This window comes from Nicotiana tomentosiformis, chromosome 7, assembly GCF_000390325.3.
Source record: "Nicotiana tomentosiformis chromosome 7, ASM39032v3, whole genome shotgun sequence".
Lineage (NCBI taxonomy): Eukaryota > Viridiplantae > Streptophyta > Magnoliopsida > Solanales > Solanaceae > Nicotiana > Nicotiana tomentosiformis.
The window spans coordinates 64547310-64566529 of record NC_090818.1 but is presented as its reverse complement, the minus strand read 5'-3'; the positions used below and the strand labels follow the sequence as shown (position 1 = coordinate 64566529).

The 19220-nt window shown below is 38.6% G+C and overlaps 1 protein-coding gene across 4 annotated transcripts; it reads right to left on the bottom strand.

Moving 5' to 3' along the window:
* Window positions 1-4682: 4682 nt before the first annotated feature.
* On the bottom strand, window positions 4683-14171 carry LOC104091545 (coatomer subunit beta-1). Of its 4 annotated transcripts, none has more exons than XM_009596911.4 (7): window positions 13960-14171; window positions 10995-13105; window positions 9098-9607; window positions 8535-8620; window positions 7432-7524; window positions 6335-6578; window positions 4683-5047 (listed from the first exon to the last, which is right to left on the bottom strand). In XM_009596911.4, exons 2-6 carry the CDS (start codon window positions 13041-13043, stop codon window positions 6374-6376), a joined length of 2943 nt encoding a protein of 980 aa, XP_009595206.1. In that variant the 5' UTR covers window positions 13044-13105; window positions 13960-14171; the 3' UTR covers window positions 4683-5047; window positions 6335-6373. The 4 variants fall into 4 exon arrangements, with proteins under 4 accessions (XP_009595206.1, XP_009595204.1, XP_009595205.1 ...); XM_009596909.4 differs by having other exon boundaries at window positions 10995-13095; XM_009596910.4 differs by having other exon boundaries at window positions 10995-13062.
* Between the last annotated feature and the right edge of the window lie 5049 nt (window positions 14172-19220).

Sequence of the window (19220 nt, the reverse complement as noted above, 5' to 3'; positions counted from 1 at the left end):
GATATGGTACTACAATTTGCCGCCTAATTCCATCGATTCCTTTGCCATACTTGCAAACTCCTTCGTAAAGGCATATGCCGGAGCAATAAAGGCTGCGACTAGGAAGTCGGACCTCTTCAAGGTGAAATAAAAAGACAACGAAATATTGAGGGAATTCGTATCTCGGTTCCATATGGAATGTATGGAACTACCACCAGTCAGAGATGATTGGGCTGTTTAAGCCTTTACTCAAGGTTTCAACGAACGAAGTTCGGTGGCATCACGACAGCTAAAGTAGAATTTAATTGAATATCCAGCGTTAACCTGGGTCGATGTACATAATCAGTACCAATCAAAGATCAGGGTCGAGGATGATCAATTGGGGACCCCATCCGGTTCCGTTTATCCAAACAGGCCCGTCGGCAGAATTCAAAGGGATATTGATAGAGAACCCTGGTCGAACAGAGATCAGTATCAACCATACAAAGTAGATCATAGAAACAGCGGTCCAGGACACAATCCCATCAGAAATGATCGAAGGAACGATCGAGGACAGAGATCTCGAGGGCTTATGAGCAAAAGTGGCTTCGCTAAACATGACGATCCCGAGAAGCACCACGATTATCAGAATACAACTTCAGCATTGATGCATCGGGTATTGTGTCAGCCATTGAGAAAATCAAAGATACTAGATGGCCCAGACCCCTATAAACCACAATGCAATATGCAAATACCAAAGAAACCACAATCAAATATGCAAATACCATGGTACACATGGTCATAGAACCAAAGACTGCAGACAACTAAGGGAGAAGGTGGCCCGTCTATTTAACGAGGGTCACCTTCGAGAATTCTTGAGCGACCGAGCTAAAAACCATTTCAGAGACAGGTATGCAAACAGGAAAAATGAGCAGGAAGAACCACAACACGTGATTCACATGATCGTTGGCGGGGTCAATATTCCACAAGGGTCCGTGTTCAAACGCACTAAAGTATCAATCACCAGGGAAAAACGAACTCGAGACTATGTGCTAGAAGGCACTTTATCATTCAATGATGAGGAAGCAGAAGGGGTCTCACAACCCCACAATGATTCTTTGGTAATTTCTATCCTTATCAATAAAATTCAGGTTAAACGTGTTTTAATTAATCCAGGAAGCTCGACCAATATTATTCGATCGAGGGTCGTGGAGCAGCTTGGCCTACAAGATCGGATCGTACCCGCAGCTCGGATTCTCAATGGCTTCAACATGGCGAGTGAAACAACTAAAGGTAAAATAATCCTACTAGTAAATATAGCCGGAACTATTCAAGAAATAAAGTTCCATGTGTTCGAGGGTGATATGAGATACAATGCACCGCTTGGAAGACCTTGGATTCACAACATGATGGCGGTCCCCTCAACCCTTCACCAAATGCTGAAGTTCCCAACATCGGATGGAGTAAAAACGGTGTATGGGGAACAACATGCTGCCAAAGAAATGTTCATGGTAGACGAAGTAATACCGGTATCAGCGCTTTCGTCAACAAAGGGATCGGAGTCCAAAGGAAAACAGGAAGCTAAATAGCAACCACAACCACTAGTCTCGACTCAGTCGGAGAAGCAGGGAACGGACGAGGATGATGACTACTGGATCCCTCGATCCTTCATAATCCCCGAGGATTCCGACGCCACCAAATCGATAGTCGAAGAGCTGGAGCAAGTCATACTGATCGGGCATCTACCCGATCGAAAGGTATACCTGGGTACGGAGTTAACCCCCAAGCTCAGGGAAAAACTCATTAAATTTCTTACCAATAACATGGATTGTTTTGCTTGGTCCCACCTAGATATGACAGGGATCCCGCCGGATATCACTACACATCGACTGAGCTTGGACCCGAAGTTCCACCCGGTAAAACAAAAGAAAAGGCCTCAGTCCGAGGTAAAACTTGCATTCATCAAGGACGAGGTAGCCAAACTTCTCAAAATAGGATCCATTCGGGAAGTAAAATATATCAAATGGTTAGCAAACGTAGTCGTAGTCCCTAAAAAGGGAAATAAACTTAGAATGTGCATAAACTTTAAAGATTTAAACAAAGCATATCCTAAAGACTCTTTTCCTCTGCCGAATATCGATCGCATGATCGATGCCATGGCCGGCCACGAGATCCTTAGTTTTCTCGATGCTTATTCCGGGTACAATTAAATACAAATGAATCCGGAGGATCAGGAAAAAACTTCGTTCATCAATTACTAAGTACGGTACCTATTATTATAATGTAATGCCGTTTGGACTAAAAAATGTCGGTGCCACTTATCAATGCTTAGTAAATCGAATGTTCGAAGAACAAATAGGTAAATCAATGGAGGTTTATATTGACGATATGCTAGTTAAGTCCCTGCAAGAAGAGGACCATTTGACATATTTGCAAGAGACCTTCGATATACTAAGGAAATACAACATGAAAATCAACCCAGAGAAATGTGCATTCGGGGTCGGCTCGGGCTAGTTCCTCGGCTTTATGGTATCAAATCGAGGGATCAAAATCAACCCTGATAAGATCAAGGCAATCGAAGATATCACAGTCGCGGATAATGTTAAGGTCGTACAAAGATTAATAGGGCGCATAGCCGCCCTAGGCCGATTCATCTCGAGGTCTTCAGATAGAAGTCACAGGTTCTTCTCACAACTCAAAAAGAAGAACAGTTTTGCATGGACCCTGGAATGCCAACAAGCATTGGAAGAATTAAAGCGGTACCTCTCGAACCCGACACTGCTTCATACTCCGAAAGCAGATGAGCGACTCTACTTGTACTTAGCAGTCTCGAAAATCGCGGTAAGTGGGGTCCTAGTTCGAGAAGAGCAAGGTACGCAATTCCTGTTTACTATGTTAGTCGAACTTAGGTGAGACCGAAACCCGGTACCCACACTTATAAAAATTAGCGCTTGCCCTAATAAGCGCCTCTAGGAAATTAAAACCATATTTTCAGTGTCAACCGATTTGTGTGGTGACTACTTATCCCCTTCGCAATATTTTGCATAAGCCCAAACTTTTAGACCGACTGGCCAAATGGGCTATCGAGATTAGTGGGTACGATATCGAGTATCGATCCCGAACGGTCATCAAGTCTCAAATCTTAGCGGACTTCATGGCGCCAGCCCTCGTACCCGAGGTCGAAAAGGAACTATTATTAAAGTTGGGTACATCATCGGGGGTGTGGACCCTCTTCACAGACGGCGCTTCGAACGTGAAGGGGTCCGGGCTCGGCATCGTTTTGAAGCCGCCCACAGTTAATACAATTAGAGAAGCTATCAAAACTTTCAAGTTAACTAACAATGAGGCCGAGTATGAGGCCATGATTACAACTCTAAGTCCACTGGAAATTTCCCTTTTTTAACAAATCATGAAGGAGCCTAGCAATGGTTCCATAACCTTGAATGAATCTCATGTAATAACTAGTAAAACCAAGGAACCCCCTTAATTCCTTGATAGTAATTGGTTGAGGCCAGCTTAGGACAACTTTCGCCTTGAGTTTATCCATAGACACTCCCTCCTCAGAAATAACATGGCCTAAATAATCTATTCTCGTCACCCCAAAGTCACACTTGCTCTTCTTCACATATAGTGTATTGGCTCTCAAGATATCAAAAGTAACTTCTACGTGCTTTAAGTGATCAGACCAGGAAGAGCTGTAGATGATTATATCATCAAAGAAAACTAAAATAAACTTCCTAAGATGAATGTAAAATATTTGGTTCATGAGGCTTTGAAATGTGGAGGGTGCATTAGTTAAACCAAATGGCATAACTAGGAATTCATAATGGCCATGATGTGTTCTAAATATAGTTTTATGTATATTAGCTTCAAATTAATGGAAGAGATCATTGTGTGTGATTCTTAGAGAAAAAGAATCCTTATTTATTTGAGTTTTCAATTTTTGTATGTGGTTGGCTAGTTTTGATAAGTCTATGATTAATGGCTAGAGATTGGTAAGTTAGGACTTATTTGTGATATTTCCTTAAGATTCCCTTTATTGAACATGCATATTTAGATTTAATGCATCAACTTCACAGATCCATTCAAGAAATATTTTTCTCCCAAGTTAGATATATAAACTATTGTTATATGCGCCAATTTTGTATAATTATTTTCTTGTAAAATATACTTCTGTCATTAAACATGGAATTGATGTTTTAACTTATTTTTCTAAAACTATTCATTCATTAACTTGGGACTAGCGATTGAAAAATAGAACAACCGAGTAAAGGGCGGCTTAGTGCAATACTTAAATCTGTTAATGAGTTGTATAAATATCGCTCAATCTACTTCAGTTTTCACAAAAATGCCAGAGCTCATCCCTCTATTTCTCTATGCTTTTGCAAGTTCTAAATCTTATTTTTCCTAGGACTATTCAAGTAGCAAAATTAACCCAAGTAACGAATAATTTTATAGCAACTGTCTCTGGTCGCTTTGCCGACAAAAAGCCTGGATTTCATGTTTTTATACTATCCTTAACAAGAATTAGCAAAGTCCCTTGGTGATCGACTCACTAATTTTCAAATTTCACTTTGACAACAAAATATAAAAAATATGCTGCCCCACGAAGACTTCAAGAAACTCAAATTTTGCATGAGTAACGCATGGAATTTGAGCACAACTTTGCACAAATTGGAACAAAACAAGAGAAAGGAGAAAGGAGAAAGGATGAAGGGGGAGTCTGCTGAGGAAAATAACTAAATTCTAATATAATATGGCACCTGAAATTGAGGTGACCTTTGCTTTTACAAACAAGGGAAATCAAGAATAAGGGGTAAAGAAAGTAACAAGCAAAGAGTTACTTAGACCAAATTCTGACTGGGGTATTAATTCATTTAACTTACAGCAGAAAGATTAAGCAGTACTCCCTTCCAATTTCTCTACAAAAACATGTCCTCAAAGAAGAGTAAAATGCCCGAATTTCTCATATCTGAACCTAAAAAATAAGTGCAGCACCACAATTTCTACAGATTTTCTCAATAACCCCAGCACTCCTCCAAGCTGCAAATCGGAGATGTGGAGGAGTCTCAGATTCATGTCTAACAACCTGCAAATGGGAAAAACTGATGAGCGGTACTCAAAGAAGCCATCCAGATAAAAAGAAGCTGAACCGAAGCCTATGATGGAGTTAGAAGATGAAGAAAAGAGGGAAACAAAAAGTTGCTTGTCACACATTTAAGTTGCAAAAAATGAAGGGGATGTCATAATGAAGTGGAGTCAACTTTACTTCGGGGTAACTCTACAGGGGTCTCAAAGGTTTGAAGGCTACTCTCAGAAGTATGCCATGTCGATTGATGACTAATACTGATGGCTGTACCCAGAAATAAAGGATATTCAAGGCATTCCAAGTTGAACAATTTAGAATGTCAAAAGGATGGGCAGAAGTTGAACTAGGAAACTCTTCGATCTGGAAACTTGACGCAGAGAACCCATAACAGCTACAGAGCAAGATGTCATGCACTTGTGCCTAGTGAAATGATCATGATACGCATGATCACCCACCAACTCCCAAAGTTTTCTACAAAAGATGACACGCATTCACAGGTAATTTAGTAATTAATGCTTAAAACTATCGCCGATGCCAATGCATACATATGTACACACACATGCATAGACTTATTTATATGTATGTATATAATTATTTTACATATAATAATCTGATACTCCTGTATTCTGGTTGCCAGTGTGCTCATCATTTTGAATGTCTCGGGCTGTTTGAAAAAATTCAGTAAATAATAGTGCCACCCATACAAAACAAGTGTAATTTTGGCCCAAGATAGGTGTTGCTTTAGAAAACCAAGAAGGCATTAATTGTTTTTCTTAAAATCTACCTTACTCCAATAAATGATCTAAAAAGTCCGAGGAGACAAAGGTAATTAGCCAAATAACCCTTATGATTAATGCTGGTGTAATTAGCCAAATTGCTACTAAATGGTTTTCTTAATGGCATGCCAAAACCTTAAAACACTTATTTTGGACAGGAGGACGTAATATATTCTAGACAGATTTTCCAAGATCTCCAATTCCTTGAATAATTAACAATAATGTGATGTTTTCCAAGTCAACCTAACTTGTTCAACAGATTGTTAACCAATTACTTCGACTGATGGACTGAGACTGATACAATAAACAATACTGATTACCCCAAAGTCCGGGCTCTCACATAAAATGGTGCCCCGGGAGTAATATCTAAAACACACTTCTAATGTCTGTCTGTGTGTGTGTCCACAAACTGCAGAAAAGAAAAACCCACCTAAACTAATCATCCCCTGGAAACATACAAGACAAAAACAATTAAGCTGTAGAATCTCTTTAAAGACAGGGAGTAGGATACCGGCATTATCTAGGAGAGACTAATATCAACTTGGCAAGATCAACTGCCTCCCTTCTGCTTGAGTGTTATCTTGTCTCCCAAGCTAAGAGCAATTCCTTGTGTTTTGCTTCTTATCCGAATATAACCGCTCAGCTTACCATCTGATTGCTTTTCAATGCTCAGATTCACCAAAGCATCCTCTCCAAACGCACTTTTCGCATACAGATTAGCAGCAAGGAACCCACATTCATCTTCCAAAGCAGATCTGGAATGATGTATGAAAGCAGATACAGGAAAATTTTATACTGTCATCAGCAGCCATGCATCACAAAGAAACAAGACTCAAATGACTTAAGCAACGAACAAGTAACAAGTAACTCCTTTTCTCTTGACAAATCAAGTAACAGGTAACTCCTAAAAGGAATTTATCAGTACATCTTGATACAATTACACATGCGCACACGTACACGTGCAGAGCAATATATATTTAATACTGCCTAACATATCCAGCGAGTGAAAAAACAAAAAATGACCTTAATGATTGTGAAACTGAAACATCAATTTGACTATCTTCTTAATTTTGTGCAATTCAAGTACGTCCAACAAGAGTAAATAAAAAATGTTACAGAGAAGAAACTGATCTCGAGATGATAGAAAAAGAAACTACCTATTTCCCCTCAACTAGAAGTACTAGTGCAAATCCAATTTGAAAAAGATTCTCATTTCTTAGTTAAGACAAATTTGATTCTCACGGATAATGAAGTTCTATATTTTCTGATAGTAAAAACCTGAGTCTTATTCCAACAATTTGCAACATTGCCATAACGTTCAAAAAACTTGTCTCTGAAGAATTATATATTTGACAGGAAACACCATACTCTAGAATCTAGATTGTATTAATATCAATAATAACAAAATCATAAATTATGGGGCAGAATGCTGGCCAGTCAAGAACTCCCATATCCAGAAGATGAACGTAGCTGAAATGAGGATGTTGCGATGGATGTGCGGGCACACTAGGATGGATAAGATTAGGGCAGCCCGGTGCACTAAGCTCCCGCAATGCGCGGGGTCCGGGGAAGGGCAGGACTACAAGGGTATATTGTACGCAGCCTTACCCTGCATTTCTGCAAGAGGTTGTTTCCACGACTCGAACCCGTGACCTCCTGGTCACGACGCCCCACAGAGAACCCAACCTTTTTAAGTAGGGCCTGAAAGAAATCAATTAAGCCAATTTTCAGACAACGAAGATAAAAAAAGAAAAGTATAGTGGTTAGGATTACATGGCCTTGCCGCCCCGCCACTAGCAGAAGCTAAGCGTTTGAAAAGCGCGCTAAGAAAGGTTGCTTCTGTCGCCCTTTCTGTGCAACGGTCCACCAGTTACGCCAAGGCTCCTTTTCTAGGATGGATAAGATTAAGAATGAAAATATTCAGGAGAAAGTACGTGTGGCCCCCATGGAGGATAAGATGCGAGAAGCGAGGCTTAGATGGTTCGGGCATGTGAGACGGAAAAGCCTAGATGCCCCAGTGAGCAGGTGTGAACGGTTGGCGCTGGCAGGTAGGAGAAGAGGTAAAGGGCAGCCTAAGAAGTATTGGGGGAGGTGATCAGGCAGAACATGGAGGGACTTCAGCTTACCGAGGACATGGCCCTTGATAGGGGGTAATGAAAGTCGAAGATTAGAGTAGAAGAGTAATAGGTCGCAGTATGTTTTTCTGATCCGTTCCGGGTTTATTAGGACTAGCATGCTGGTACCTTGTTATTGATTATCAAAGTGCTAGTATTAGGGTTGTTTTTAGTACTATCTTCCGCTTCGATTTTCTAGTACCTTGTCGTTGTTACTGCTTGTTGCTATTACTATTGCTATTGCTATTGCTTTCTTCAATCCGTTTTTTCCAGTTCATTCATTGTTGCTATCATTTGCATGGTCTTGTTGTTGATATTTACTTGTTTTTATTCTTCCTCTCGAGCCGAGGGTCTTTCGGATACAACCTATCTACCTCCCCAGGGTAGGAGTAAGGTATGCGTACACATTATTCTCCCCATACCCCACTTGTGGGATTTTACTAGGTTGTTGTTGTTGATGTTGTACAGGAAACACCATACTCTAGAATCTAGATTGTATTAATATCAATAATAACAAAATCATAAATTAGAAAATGCGAATAAAATAATCAAGCATCAACTTCCATAATTAATTCAGTGTGTGACCAGAGAACTTACGGTGCAGTCAGGCACTTCATGTTGGTTGATTTGATAATATGGTCAAGAAATTCTTTTTCATCCTGAATTACAGTGTTGACAGCAACCTGCAATGTACAATATTAGCTGCGGTGCTCGTGGTTTTAATCAGACCACTTCAGTCTGGGGTATTCATCAGTGCATATAATTAAATATAATTCATGTGTTTGTTGCTCCGTTATTTTGATGGTAAGACACAGAACAGTACATACGAGAGTTCAAAAGCATCAAATGCTGTATTTATCAAATCAAAAAACTCTGTAAATCAAGATTCAAAAACACTTAAAAACATAAGTATTTGCTAGAGAATCGTATCACCTTCAGACCAATAATTTCCTTTAAAAAATTTGGTAAACCCAGTCGTAACACAAATTTTGAAGTAACCCAAAAAGAAACCAGGAATCACGGGACTTAATTCATCAAAATGAAGAGAACGACTTTATCTCTATCTCTATAACTCAACAGATTATTTATGATATCAAAAGGTTTAGAAAGTTAGAAGCAGCAACAACAAAAAAAATAACAATCAAAGAATGGCATTCTACCTTGTTTTCCCACTCGAATTCAGCCCACATAGTTCTAAAAGCAGCATCACTGCACACGGCAGGAGATATGTAATCCATGATGTCAATGTGGATATCATTGAGCACGACAACAGTCCGCTCAAGCACATTTGAAGTCTCATAGACAATGTTACCAAAAATTACTCCAGTCTCAGTAGAAGACACCTTGATATTAGCTTTTATCTGCTTGCTTGACTCAGGAGCTAGAGTATAATTCTGTGGACGCTCAACGAGCTTAAGATCACCCATTGTTGCCAATTCCAAACATAAATTCTGAAGTGTCTCTTTGGTTCGGTTTATAACAGTGACATCCAGGACAATATCATAATGATGAACTGTTACAAATGCTTCAGCGTAAACAGGATCACTAAATCCCGTGAGCTGCAGAACCCGGTTTAGCTTATTAGCATCATTTTCGTCCTTGACAAATTCTCCAGTGGCACGCTTCAAATCATCCTGGACAGCATCTTCCAACTCCAGCTGGCTCATGCCCTGGAGTACATATATTTAGTTAGGACATGGAGGAACAACTATTGCATTGATTCTGAGCACCAACAAGGGGGGAAATTGAACTATCTAGACAACCCTTGCATGTTTTAGAACCTACTGCACAAAATTAGTGTTTTAAGGAGAATGATGAAGATAACTGTGGAATGTGGATGAAATCGCGTGTGGTTTACACATGACCTTATTATCAGCCTTTTTGAGGCGCGAAGTCCACTCTCATTCATTCATCATTTTTGGAGAAAGAAGCCCAAATATTGGCACACAAAAGCACCCCAAACCTCTAATATGCATACAAATTTAAGACTTCTTAATATAGTAAAAACAGTTATTTCTCTACACAGCCATATTTATGACATTCATTTTCTATTCTATTTGTTATATAGAATGAAATTATAACTTAAAAGAAAAGTAGTTCATTTTCAAAATTAGAGATTAGAAACTCAAGAAACAGCAAAAAAAACGGTTCTTTGTAAATCTTTTCTCTATTTGATGGTATCACAATTAGCTAGAAAGGAAAAAATGATATGGTATCAATTGCTAATGAGATCTTACATAAGTATTTAAAGTGAAGTTTAGTCAATTAACATAAACTAAAACAGAGAACTCAAAAATTAGATTTAACGTGAATCATCAAATTTTCTTAGTTTCTACAGATAGGTAATGTGCAGGGCAAGTTACGTTATTCTACAAAAAGTAACGGCACTTATAGAATGTCCAGGTTTTGCACCATGTGTTTTTAAGTTATGATATAATGTTCACAATTCCAAAAAGAAAAAGGTACAGAAAGAACACAAAACCCTTACAAATTAGGTACAGGTTGCAATTTGCACTATTGTAAAATTGAAATATCACATTAAGACACATCTCACCTAAGCAACAAAGCATCAAACAAAATAACTTTGCAATTATTTTCACTCATGATTAGGACCGAAAAAATTACAGTCCCAGCACCAACATAATGAATTCTTCTTACTCCCCATGCTTAAAGAAACTCACCAAAACACATATGTATAACTCTAATTATGTGATTGAAATACCATCATGGAAAGGAAATGTCAAAACTAAACCATGAAATCCCTGGGAAATTAGAATAAACTATCTATTCCTTGATGACCAGAAATAGCACCAAGATCCAGAAGGGTATGTAATTCGGTAAGGTGGAAAGATAAGACACGATGACAATGACCCATGTAAGGCCTGAATGAAAAAAGAGTAGGGATTATGATCAAATACAATATGCTTGGACAGTCAACAAAAGTTTTACTAAGATACTATTATTTATTGATAACTAACAATTCAATAAGCACGGAACTAGAAAAGAGAATCTCCTGAGTCCTCCAACCACAAAATGTTTCAGGTAGAAGTGTCTTACCCTCCTACTCTTCAAATGGTAGAAATCAATGAGGTCATCTGGCTGGGAGAAAGAAGTTTGTGCCTTTGCTTTGATCTCCTCTGTCTCTCTTAGCTGTTTATCAGAAAGCATTTTGACAAAACTCTCTCGGCAAGAGCTCAACCATATCTGCCTAACCTCGTCACCTGTATTACAGAGCAATCTTATGCAAAGAACTATTCTGTCATAAGAATCATTGTCAATTGGGTGAGGAAGAACAGAAGACTGCCCTAGCTGTAGCATTGAGACCATGATTAGTAATGCATTTGTCGTTGCTTTGTTCACTTCAATTTTTGATGGTTGAACTTCTTCCAGCCTCAGAATGAGCTTAGTCAGTGTACAAGCAACAACTGCTCCCAGGAAGAAATCACCAGTGAGAAGAAGGGATCTCAGGTTTCCAGTGGTTAAAGATCCTTGAACAACTGTTGCAGGAGAGAAAACAGTTTCAGAGGCAGCACTTTGAGTAGCATATGTTCCATCAGCAAGGATAGCTGGTCTTCTAGACGACACAGTAGTAATGGAGTTTGCTTGCTGAGTCTTTTTTGAAGAATCAGTAGCTTCACTTTCTTCAGAAACTGAGTAAAATGGTAGGTCTCCAAGACACTGCTTGATAGTTGCAATGCCACTCTCAACTTCAGAGAGAGATAGACAATACTCTCCAATGATCCAAAGGGCACAGGAACAAACTCGTGCTGCTCGAATTTGGTAGAAAGTGTCTAGTAGCCTTGTCACAATGGAAACCCTTAATTTTGGGTTTGTTTCGATAATCTCCCGGACAAACACAACCACATCAATTGCAGAAGCAACATTGTTATCTCCCAAGAAGTCCATCAAAAGATGGACTACAGTGCTTGCCACTTCCGGAAACTTTATGGCACATGAATGAATGGCTTGGATGAGCATTTGGCGGTACTCGCCATTCTTCTCAAGCTCACCGCTTTGAGTTTTCACAACTTCTTTCTTCAGTGTGAGAACAACCTCATTGATATTCCTGGGAGTGATCAATTCAAGAACAATGTCGAGTGTTTTTCTTCTGATGTCAAGGTTCGGGCTGGAAAGTACTCTAAGGACATCCATTATCATATCAACCATGATATCTTTATGGGAAGATTTCAATTCATTCAGTCGATCGAGCACAATAAGCTTAACATTGTTGTCACTTTGAGATTGAAGAAGTTGACAGTAGGTGTTGGCTGCAGCTCTTATAGCAGTTGGGGCAGAAGACAAGGAAACAAGAGTCCCAGCACATTCATAGGTAACAGCAGCAGAAGGGGCAGTCAGCAATGATATAATAATCTTGATATACCTCCCTTTCTCCGCTTTGTTTGTCCTGCAAACTTTTCGAATCAAATCCAATACAACCATCTGAAGTAACTCGCCCCAATCAGAGACTCTATCAACATGAGTCAAGAGGTAATTGATAGCACGCTCCTGAGCACATTGGAATAGCATCAGAAATGCATTCCTCTTAGCCGATGGATCCTGCTCAGTGGTCAAAACATTCTCGATCTTCTCTGGTGCGTCTACCAGGAGCTGCTCACCCTGTGGGAGCTTGTAAATAGACATCACAGCAAGAATTGCATACCTCCTCACAAATGGATGACGATGCTCCAAGTTACTCATAATAGATGGAATTAGAGGTTCAATTATATCAACCTCATTCAGCCTGCAAAGAAATCTCAAAGTAACTCCACGAAGGTACTCATTCGGATGCTGCAAATTATTCCTCAAGTTCTGGCAGATTAGGATCATCTCAGGCAGCACACGCCCCTTAGAATCCGTCTTCTCAATAATCTCCAAATACAAAAGCAATAGTTTTTGAATTGTGTGATCCTCAGAAGGCAAGACATATCTAATAATAGTAATAAAGAGCTGAGGTAGGGTTTCTCCATTTAATAAAAGCATTACAGCTTTCTTCATAGCATCAATCTTGGCGGGGACATCATTTCCTTCAAGTGCTTCTTTGATCTCATTAGCAAGAGCTGGTGTACCCTTGTCAAAATGTATCAGCAGAGAGCAGGACTTCTCCATTTTATTCCACTCACTTTACCTGAAATTAGTATAGCTTGGCATATATCTCGACCTGACAATATCTTTAGTTTCAAAATAAGGAATAAAGACACAAGGATCAAAGAAAAGAATTCTTCTATTGAACAAGTTATTACTACAATTCATGTTATATGATTAACTAATGCTACACAAATGCGGATTCAGGATTTGATCTTTATAGATTCGAGTTCGAAATCCTACCATAGTCCATTTGATTCACTGGGTTCGAAATTTCTTATATGTACTAATTTATTAACACATAGAGGACCTAAGTTGAAGTTATTGGGTTCAAATGAACCTGTATCTATTACCCTACATCCATCTCTGATGCTACATCAATTCTGTGAATACATCTGTTTTACAAGAAGATCAAATATCACAAAACTATCAAGGGAAGAAAAAGCACTAAATGAAATGCAAGATAATTAGTAAACTCCTATCAATGCACGTTTGATTCAAAAGTGATATAAGGAACTGACAACCTAATACCAAATCCAATTCTTTTAATTGCAGATCAGTACTAAATTACAGTATTGGATCAGAAAACACGACAAAAATGTGATACTGAAGGAAAAAATAAACCTCAAATCATTAAGCTTAAACAAATAGGAGTAAAAAATTGGTCCACGAATTACTACTACATACAAGTCGAAAAGATCATGAAAAGACACACTTCACTTCTGATTCAACCACCAAATTCAGATCCATAAAATTGATCAAAATATAGCATTAATGAAAAACAAGACATTTAGCCCTAAACCATCAAATTCGTAAAGTTTGAAATCAACCCAATAAGCAAAGCATAGATAAAAGAGGACCCAGATAGAGAAATAGAGCAAAGAACAGAACTAGGATGAAAATCAATTGTACACAGAAGAGAAATTGATCAAAAACGTACTCGCCAGATCGAATGCCGAAAATATTACGATCAGAGTGAATCTTCAATAGGAGAAATTCGGTGGGGGCGTCGAATTGGCGAGTACTAGGGGTCTATTATACTCAGATCTGCGAGATCCGAAAATAGAGATAGAGAGAGAAGAGTAGAGTGTGTTGTTTCAAGTTGTAAGCTTTTTTTTTTCCTTCTTAAGTTGTACTCCTGTAGGAAAGCCTATAACAATATAATTCTCTAATAATAATAATAAATAAATGAAAGAGAAAAAACATGTTTCAATTTGACAAACAACGAAATTTGAGGAAAGTAACCAATTTTTCCCCAGGAATCCCAGCAATAAAGGGTGTATTTGGTACGAAGAGAAAATTTTTATCTACAAAAAATTTTCATGAAAAATGTCACTTTTCATGAGGTTGGGGTGCGTGGAGTGGGTGGGGTGTGGGATAGGGGTTGGGGTGGGTGAGCAGAGGTGGTTTGGGGTGGGGTGGGGTGAGTTGGTGGGGATGGGAATAAGGCGGAGAAAGTTGGAAAATATTTTTCAGAAAATATTTTCAATCATACCAACACACACCCTAAGTTAGTTAGCTAAATGGACTTTTAACTCGTTAGTGATGGATTGATGTTTCGCTAAAAATTCATGTTTTTGCATGTTGCATGTAAATTACCTTGCATTATGCTTCGATCTTATTAAATTTAGTACGAATATTTGTGACTCAAGCTTAATAATGATGTTTATATGTGTAGGGGTCAATCAGAGGTGATATGAAAAGATTGTACATAAATTAAAGCTAAAATAGAAGAATTTAGAGGGGTATGGTTTTTTGGCGTCTAGGTTTGAGCCAGACACAATTCAAAATGCAAAAGACAACACTACACAGAGTCGGGCCCCCAGCTTTGCACAAGGCGCAATTCAAAATGCCGAAGCGGGAAACTTTTTTTATTTCGGCTAGGACTTGGTAGCTTCGACCCTAGACGCCCCTAATATGTATAAAAGGGGTTCTAAACCTATTTTTTAGAGGGGAGACATTATTGGAGAGGCAAGAATGTTGCGGGAACACTTGGAAGCAAGGAATCACAAGAGTTTTCTCTCTGTTCTTCCTTAATATGTATTTGACTGCTTTCGAATGTTATCATGATTGTTAGCATGACTATGAGTAGATAAATTTCTTTCTAGAATTTTAATGGACCCTTTTGTAGGATGAATTCTTGATATTGAAGAGGCAAGAAGGCTACGGGAACACTTGGAAATACGGAATTATAAGAGTTTTCTCTTCGTTCTGCCTTAATCTGTATTTGAATGCTTTAGAATATTATCATGATTATTACCATGACTATGAGTAGCTACATTTCTTTCTAAGGTTTTGATTGACCCTTTTGTAGGATTCAAGTCAAGACATTCACTAATCAAATAACTTGTAAAAAATATCATGAACGGGGGAAAGAATAATAACAGAAAGCAATAATAAAAAAAATTGAAATCTCATCAGATTAAGCGATATCTGATTAGAATAAATCAAGGTCTCGTTCCGATAATAAATCATCAAATAGAATCACACACACGGTACCTTTTGCCCACTTTATCAATCACCCTCGCACGGCAAAGATCTCGTGCCACAATATAGGTCACACTCGCACGGCAAAGACTTCATGCCACAATGTATATCACAACCGCACAGCAAAGACCTCGTGCCACAATGTATATCACAACCGCACGACAAAAACCTCGTGCCATAATATATAGTACAACGGCACCGTAAAGACCTCGTGCCACAATGTATATCACAACCGATGTCAGTTATCAATAACACGTTCAAGAAAAATTTAACGAGAATCGAATAAAGTAATGCATGATAACAATTTTGTTTTTATTTCATTCTGTTATGTCACCAATAACTAGCAAAATATGAGATAACAACTCCATGTAGGTGAATTTACTTTGGCAACCAAATCATCAAGAAAATGATAGAGACACAGATTAACACATTGGAAACAACACAACAAAACATGTAGAAATGTATGGCACACACAAGAAGTCATACCACCACACAAACCTCATCAATAAAAATCCCCCAGAACATCACATGTTATCCCTACATAGCGCCCATTTCCTCGCCGCACGCGCAATAATAAAATAAAGGGCCGCCTTGTCTCATCACACGCGCATCAATAATTATCCTACCTTTGTTTCACCACTTGTGCAAATCCGCATCAATAGCACAACAGAAACCTCGTGCAAACACCCGAACAATCTATCCAACAAGTCCACATATGCCAAAATCATAACAACACAACATGCTGATAATTGTTATCAAGACATAAACTCACAATTTGCCAACACAGTGTACAAGAACAACTAACAAAGGAAATGCTAATGGGTGTTCAACATAAAAGCTAACTCAAATTAGCAAGAATCTCACAAACATCCAACTTGTCCAAATAAGGAATTAAAATTCTAAAACATGATATTATCATGGAATATAAACTCAAGTAAACGATCAAAGTGAAATCACATAAAATAAAGACTTCTCAATCAAGACAAAGCGATAAAAGCAACCTCGGGTCAAATCCGGTCGTAAACAACACATACGCCCGTGTACACACTCGTCACCTTATGTACACGTCGTTCACATATTGCAAATAATATAATTAAACCAAATTCTATGGGAAAGTCCCCCCCCCCCCCCCTTACACGCGCAAAATTAGGCAAGATACTTACCTCAAGTAAGCTAAATCAATTCACTAATAACCCTTTCCCGCACAAATCAACCTCCGGACGGCTCAAATCTAGCCAAAATAACTTAATATCATAAATAAAAGCCATAGGAAGCGATTCCGATAATAAAGCTTTGATCTTTAACTAAAATAAAAAAGTCAACCCCGGGCTCGCACCCTAGAACCCGACAAAACTCACAAAAAATGACACCAAATTTTGCAGACAAGTTCCAAATATCAAAACGCACCTATTCCAAGTCTCAAAACCAAATTTCGAATTCGATAGCCAAAAGTCAACCTACGGCCAGACTTGAGAAAAATTTCTAAACATCAAATTGCCAACTTTCGGTAAAACAATACAAATCAACCTACGGACCTCCGAATTTGATTCCGGGCATACGTAGAATTCCAAAATCACGATATGAACCTGTCGGAGCCATCAAAATATCGTTCCATGGTCATTTTCACAAAAGTCAAACTTTGGTCAATATTTCTAACTTATGCTTCTATGCCAAGAACCAAAGGGTCCAAATCAACCCAAAAATCCACCCAAAATGAAATTAACCAACCCCACAAGTCATAAAATCATAAATGCACATATGTGAAGCATAAAAAGGGGAAACGGTGTGCAAATACACAAAACGACCGGTCAGGTCGTTACAAAATAAAACTCTAGTTAACCACGGTCAACATTCCTGGTAAACGACCTCGGATCAGTGTTTTGATGATTTTGGTAAGTTCGTATAATATTTTTGGACTTGTACGCACTTTTGGTTGGGGTTCGGGATGACCCGAGCATATTTCGGCGCGTTATGTGAAAAATTGTGAAAATAAGTTTTCAAGTTGAAAATCATGAGTTTTGATAATCGATTAATGTTATTTGATGTTATTTTGATGATTTGAGATAGTGAGCAAGTTTATATGATGTTATTAAACTTGTGTGCATATTTAGTTTGGAGACTGAGAGACTCGGATAAGTTTCGGATATGTTACGGAAGAGTTTGAGCCATTGAGCAACTGCTGGTGCATTACCAGTTGCTGGTGTCTGATGCAGATCGTCTGGCTCACAACGCAATTGCGAGCCTCGCTTTTTGCGAACAAGAATTTACATTTGCGAGCAGAGGCCTGGGCTAGGTGACCTCGCATTTGCGAGCAGAGGCCTCGGCTAGGTGACCTCGCATTTGCGAGGAAAATGTTCGCATTTGCGAAGTTTGGGCAGCTGCTTTTGTGAACATCTTGGTCGCATTTGCGACCACTAGTAGCTATTGTCATCTTTGCATTTGCGAAGAATTTGGGCGCATTTGCGATGGGGGGTCTTTTGTATTTATGAACAAAGTGTCGCATTTGCGACTTCTGGGCACCTGATGCACTGATCGCATTTGCGATCCGTGTTTTGCATTAGCGGTATTCACAATTGCGAACAAGAGTTCGTAATTGCGATACCTGCATCTGGGTAAAAGAGGGGGTAAATGGGACTTAGCTCATTTTCTATTATTTCTCAACCCTAAACACTCTAGAGTTGATTTTATTGAGATTATTTCCTCCTAAAATCATTGGTAAGTAACTCTAATATACTTTCTTTCAATTTTCCATTACTTTTCATGAGTTTTTAACATCTAATCTAGGATTTTCATGGTAAAAATTAGGGATTTAGGTAGTATCACGACCCGGAATCCCAACCTCGAGGAGGTGATGGCGCCAAACATTTCACTTTCTACGCAAGCCGATGCTAGTTAATTACTTAACCAGTTTTATAAATTTAAATCAAAACATTAATAATAATAAACTGTGATAGCCTAAAATAGATATGATACGTGTAGTGTAAACTAAACATATCCCAGAAATCTGGAGTCACGAATACATGAGCATATAGAGTAGTACAGGTAAAGTCTGAATAAGAATACATCTGTTTGAAATAAGGTAAACAGTAAAGATAGAATGGAAGGGGACTTCAGGGACTGCGAACGCCAACAACTCTACCTCAAGTCTCCTACTCAAAGGCGGATCTAGAATTTGATGGTTACGGGTGGCACTCAGGGGGCGAATGCACATTTATCGAAGCAGTGTCAGGCGACACCGCTTCGCGAATTCTTTTGCTAAATATATGTATTAATACTGCAAGGAAGCGGATAAGTAGGAAAAAATGACATCATTTGACATAATTTGTCTCATGGTATATTGGTTATGTGGTTTGTTTTGCTCTAAGAGGTCAGAGGTTCAAACCTCAACTAGCACATCTTTTTTTCTTTTTTTTTTTGCAAATATTTGAGAGAATCTATGCGGTTAAAAATTGTGATGAAGTAGAATTTAATTCAGGACTTTTTTGACTTAAGACTCAACAAAACCAATAGACTAAAGTTATTTCTTGTCTAGAAGTATGATAATTAAAGTTATTATTCTCGTTCTTCTATAAATTTTGACACCGCTTTTAAAAAATCCGTGAATGCCCCTGATGCCACTGCTTTTAATGCAAACCGGCCATAGTGAAGAGATTGAACTTGGGTGTACATTTAGTCGGTTCGATCCATTTTTGATTAATTCGGTTCGGTTCGGTT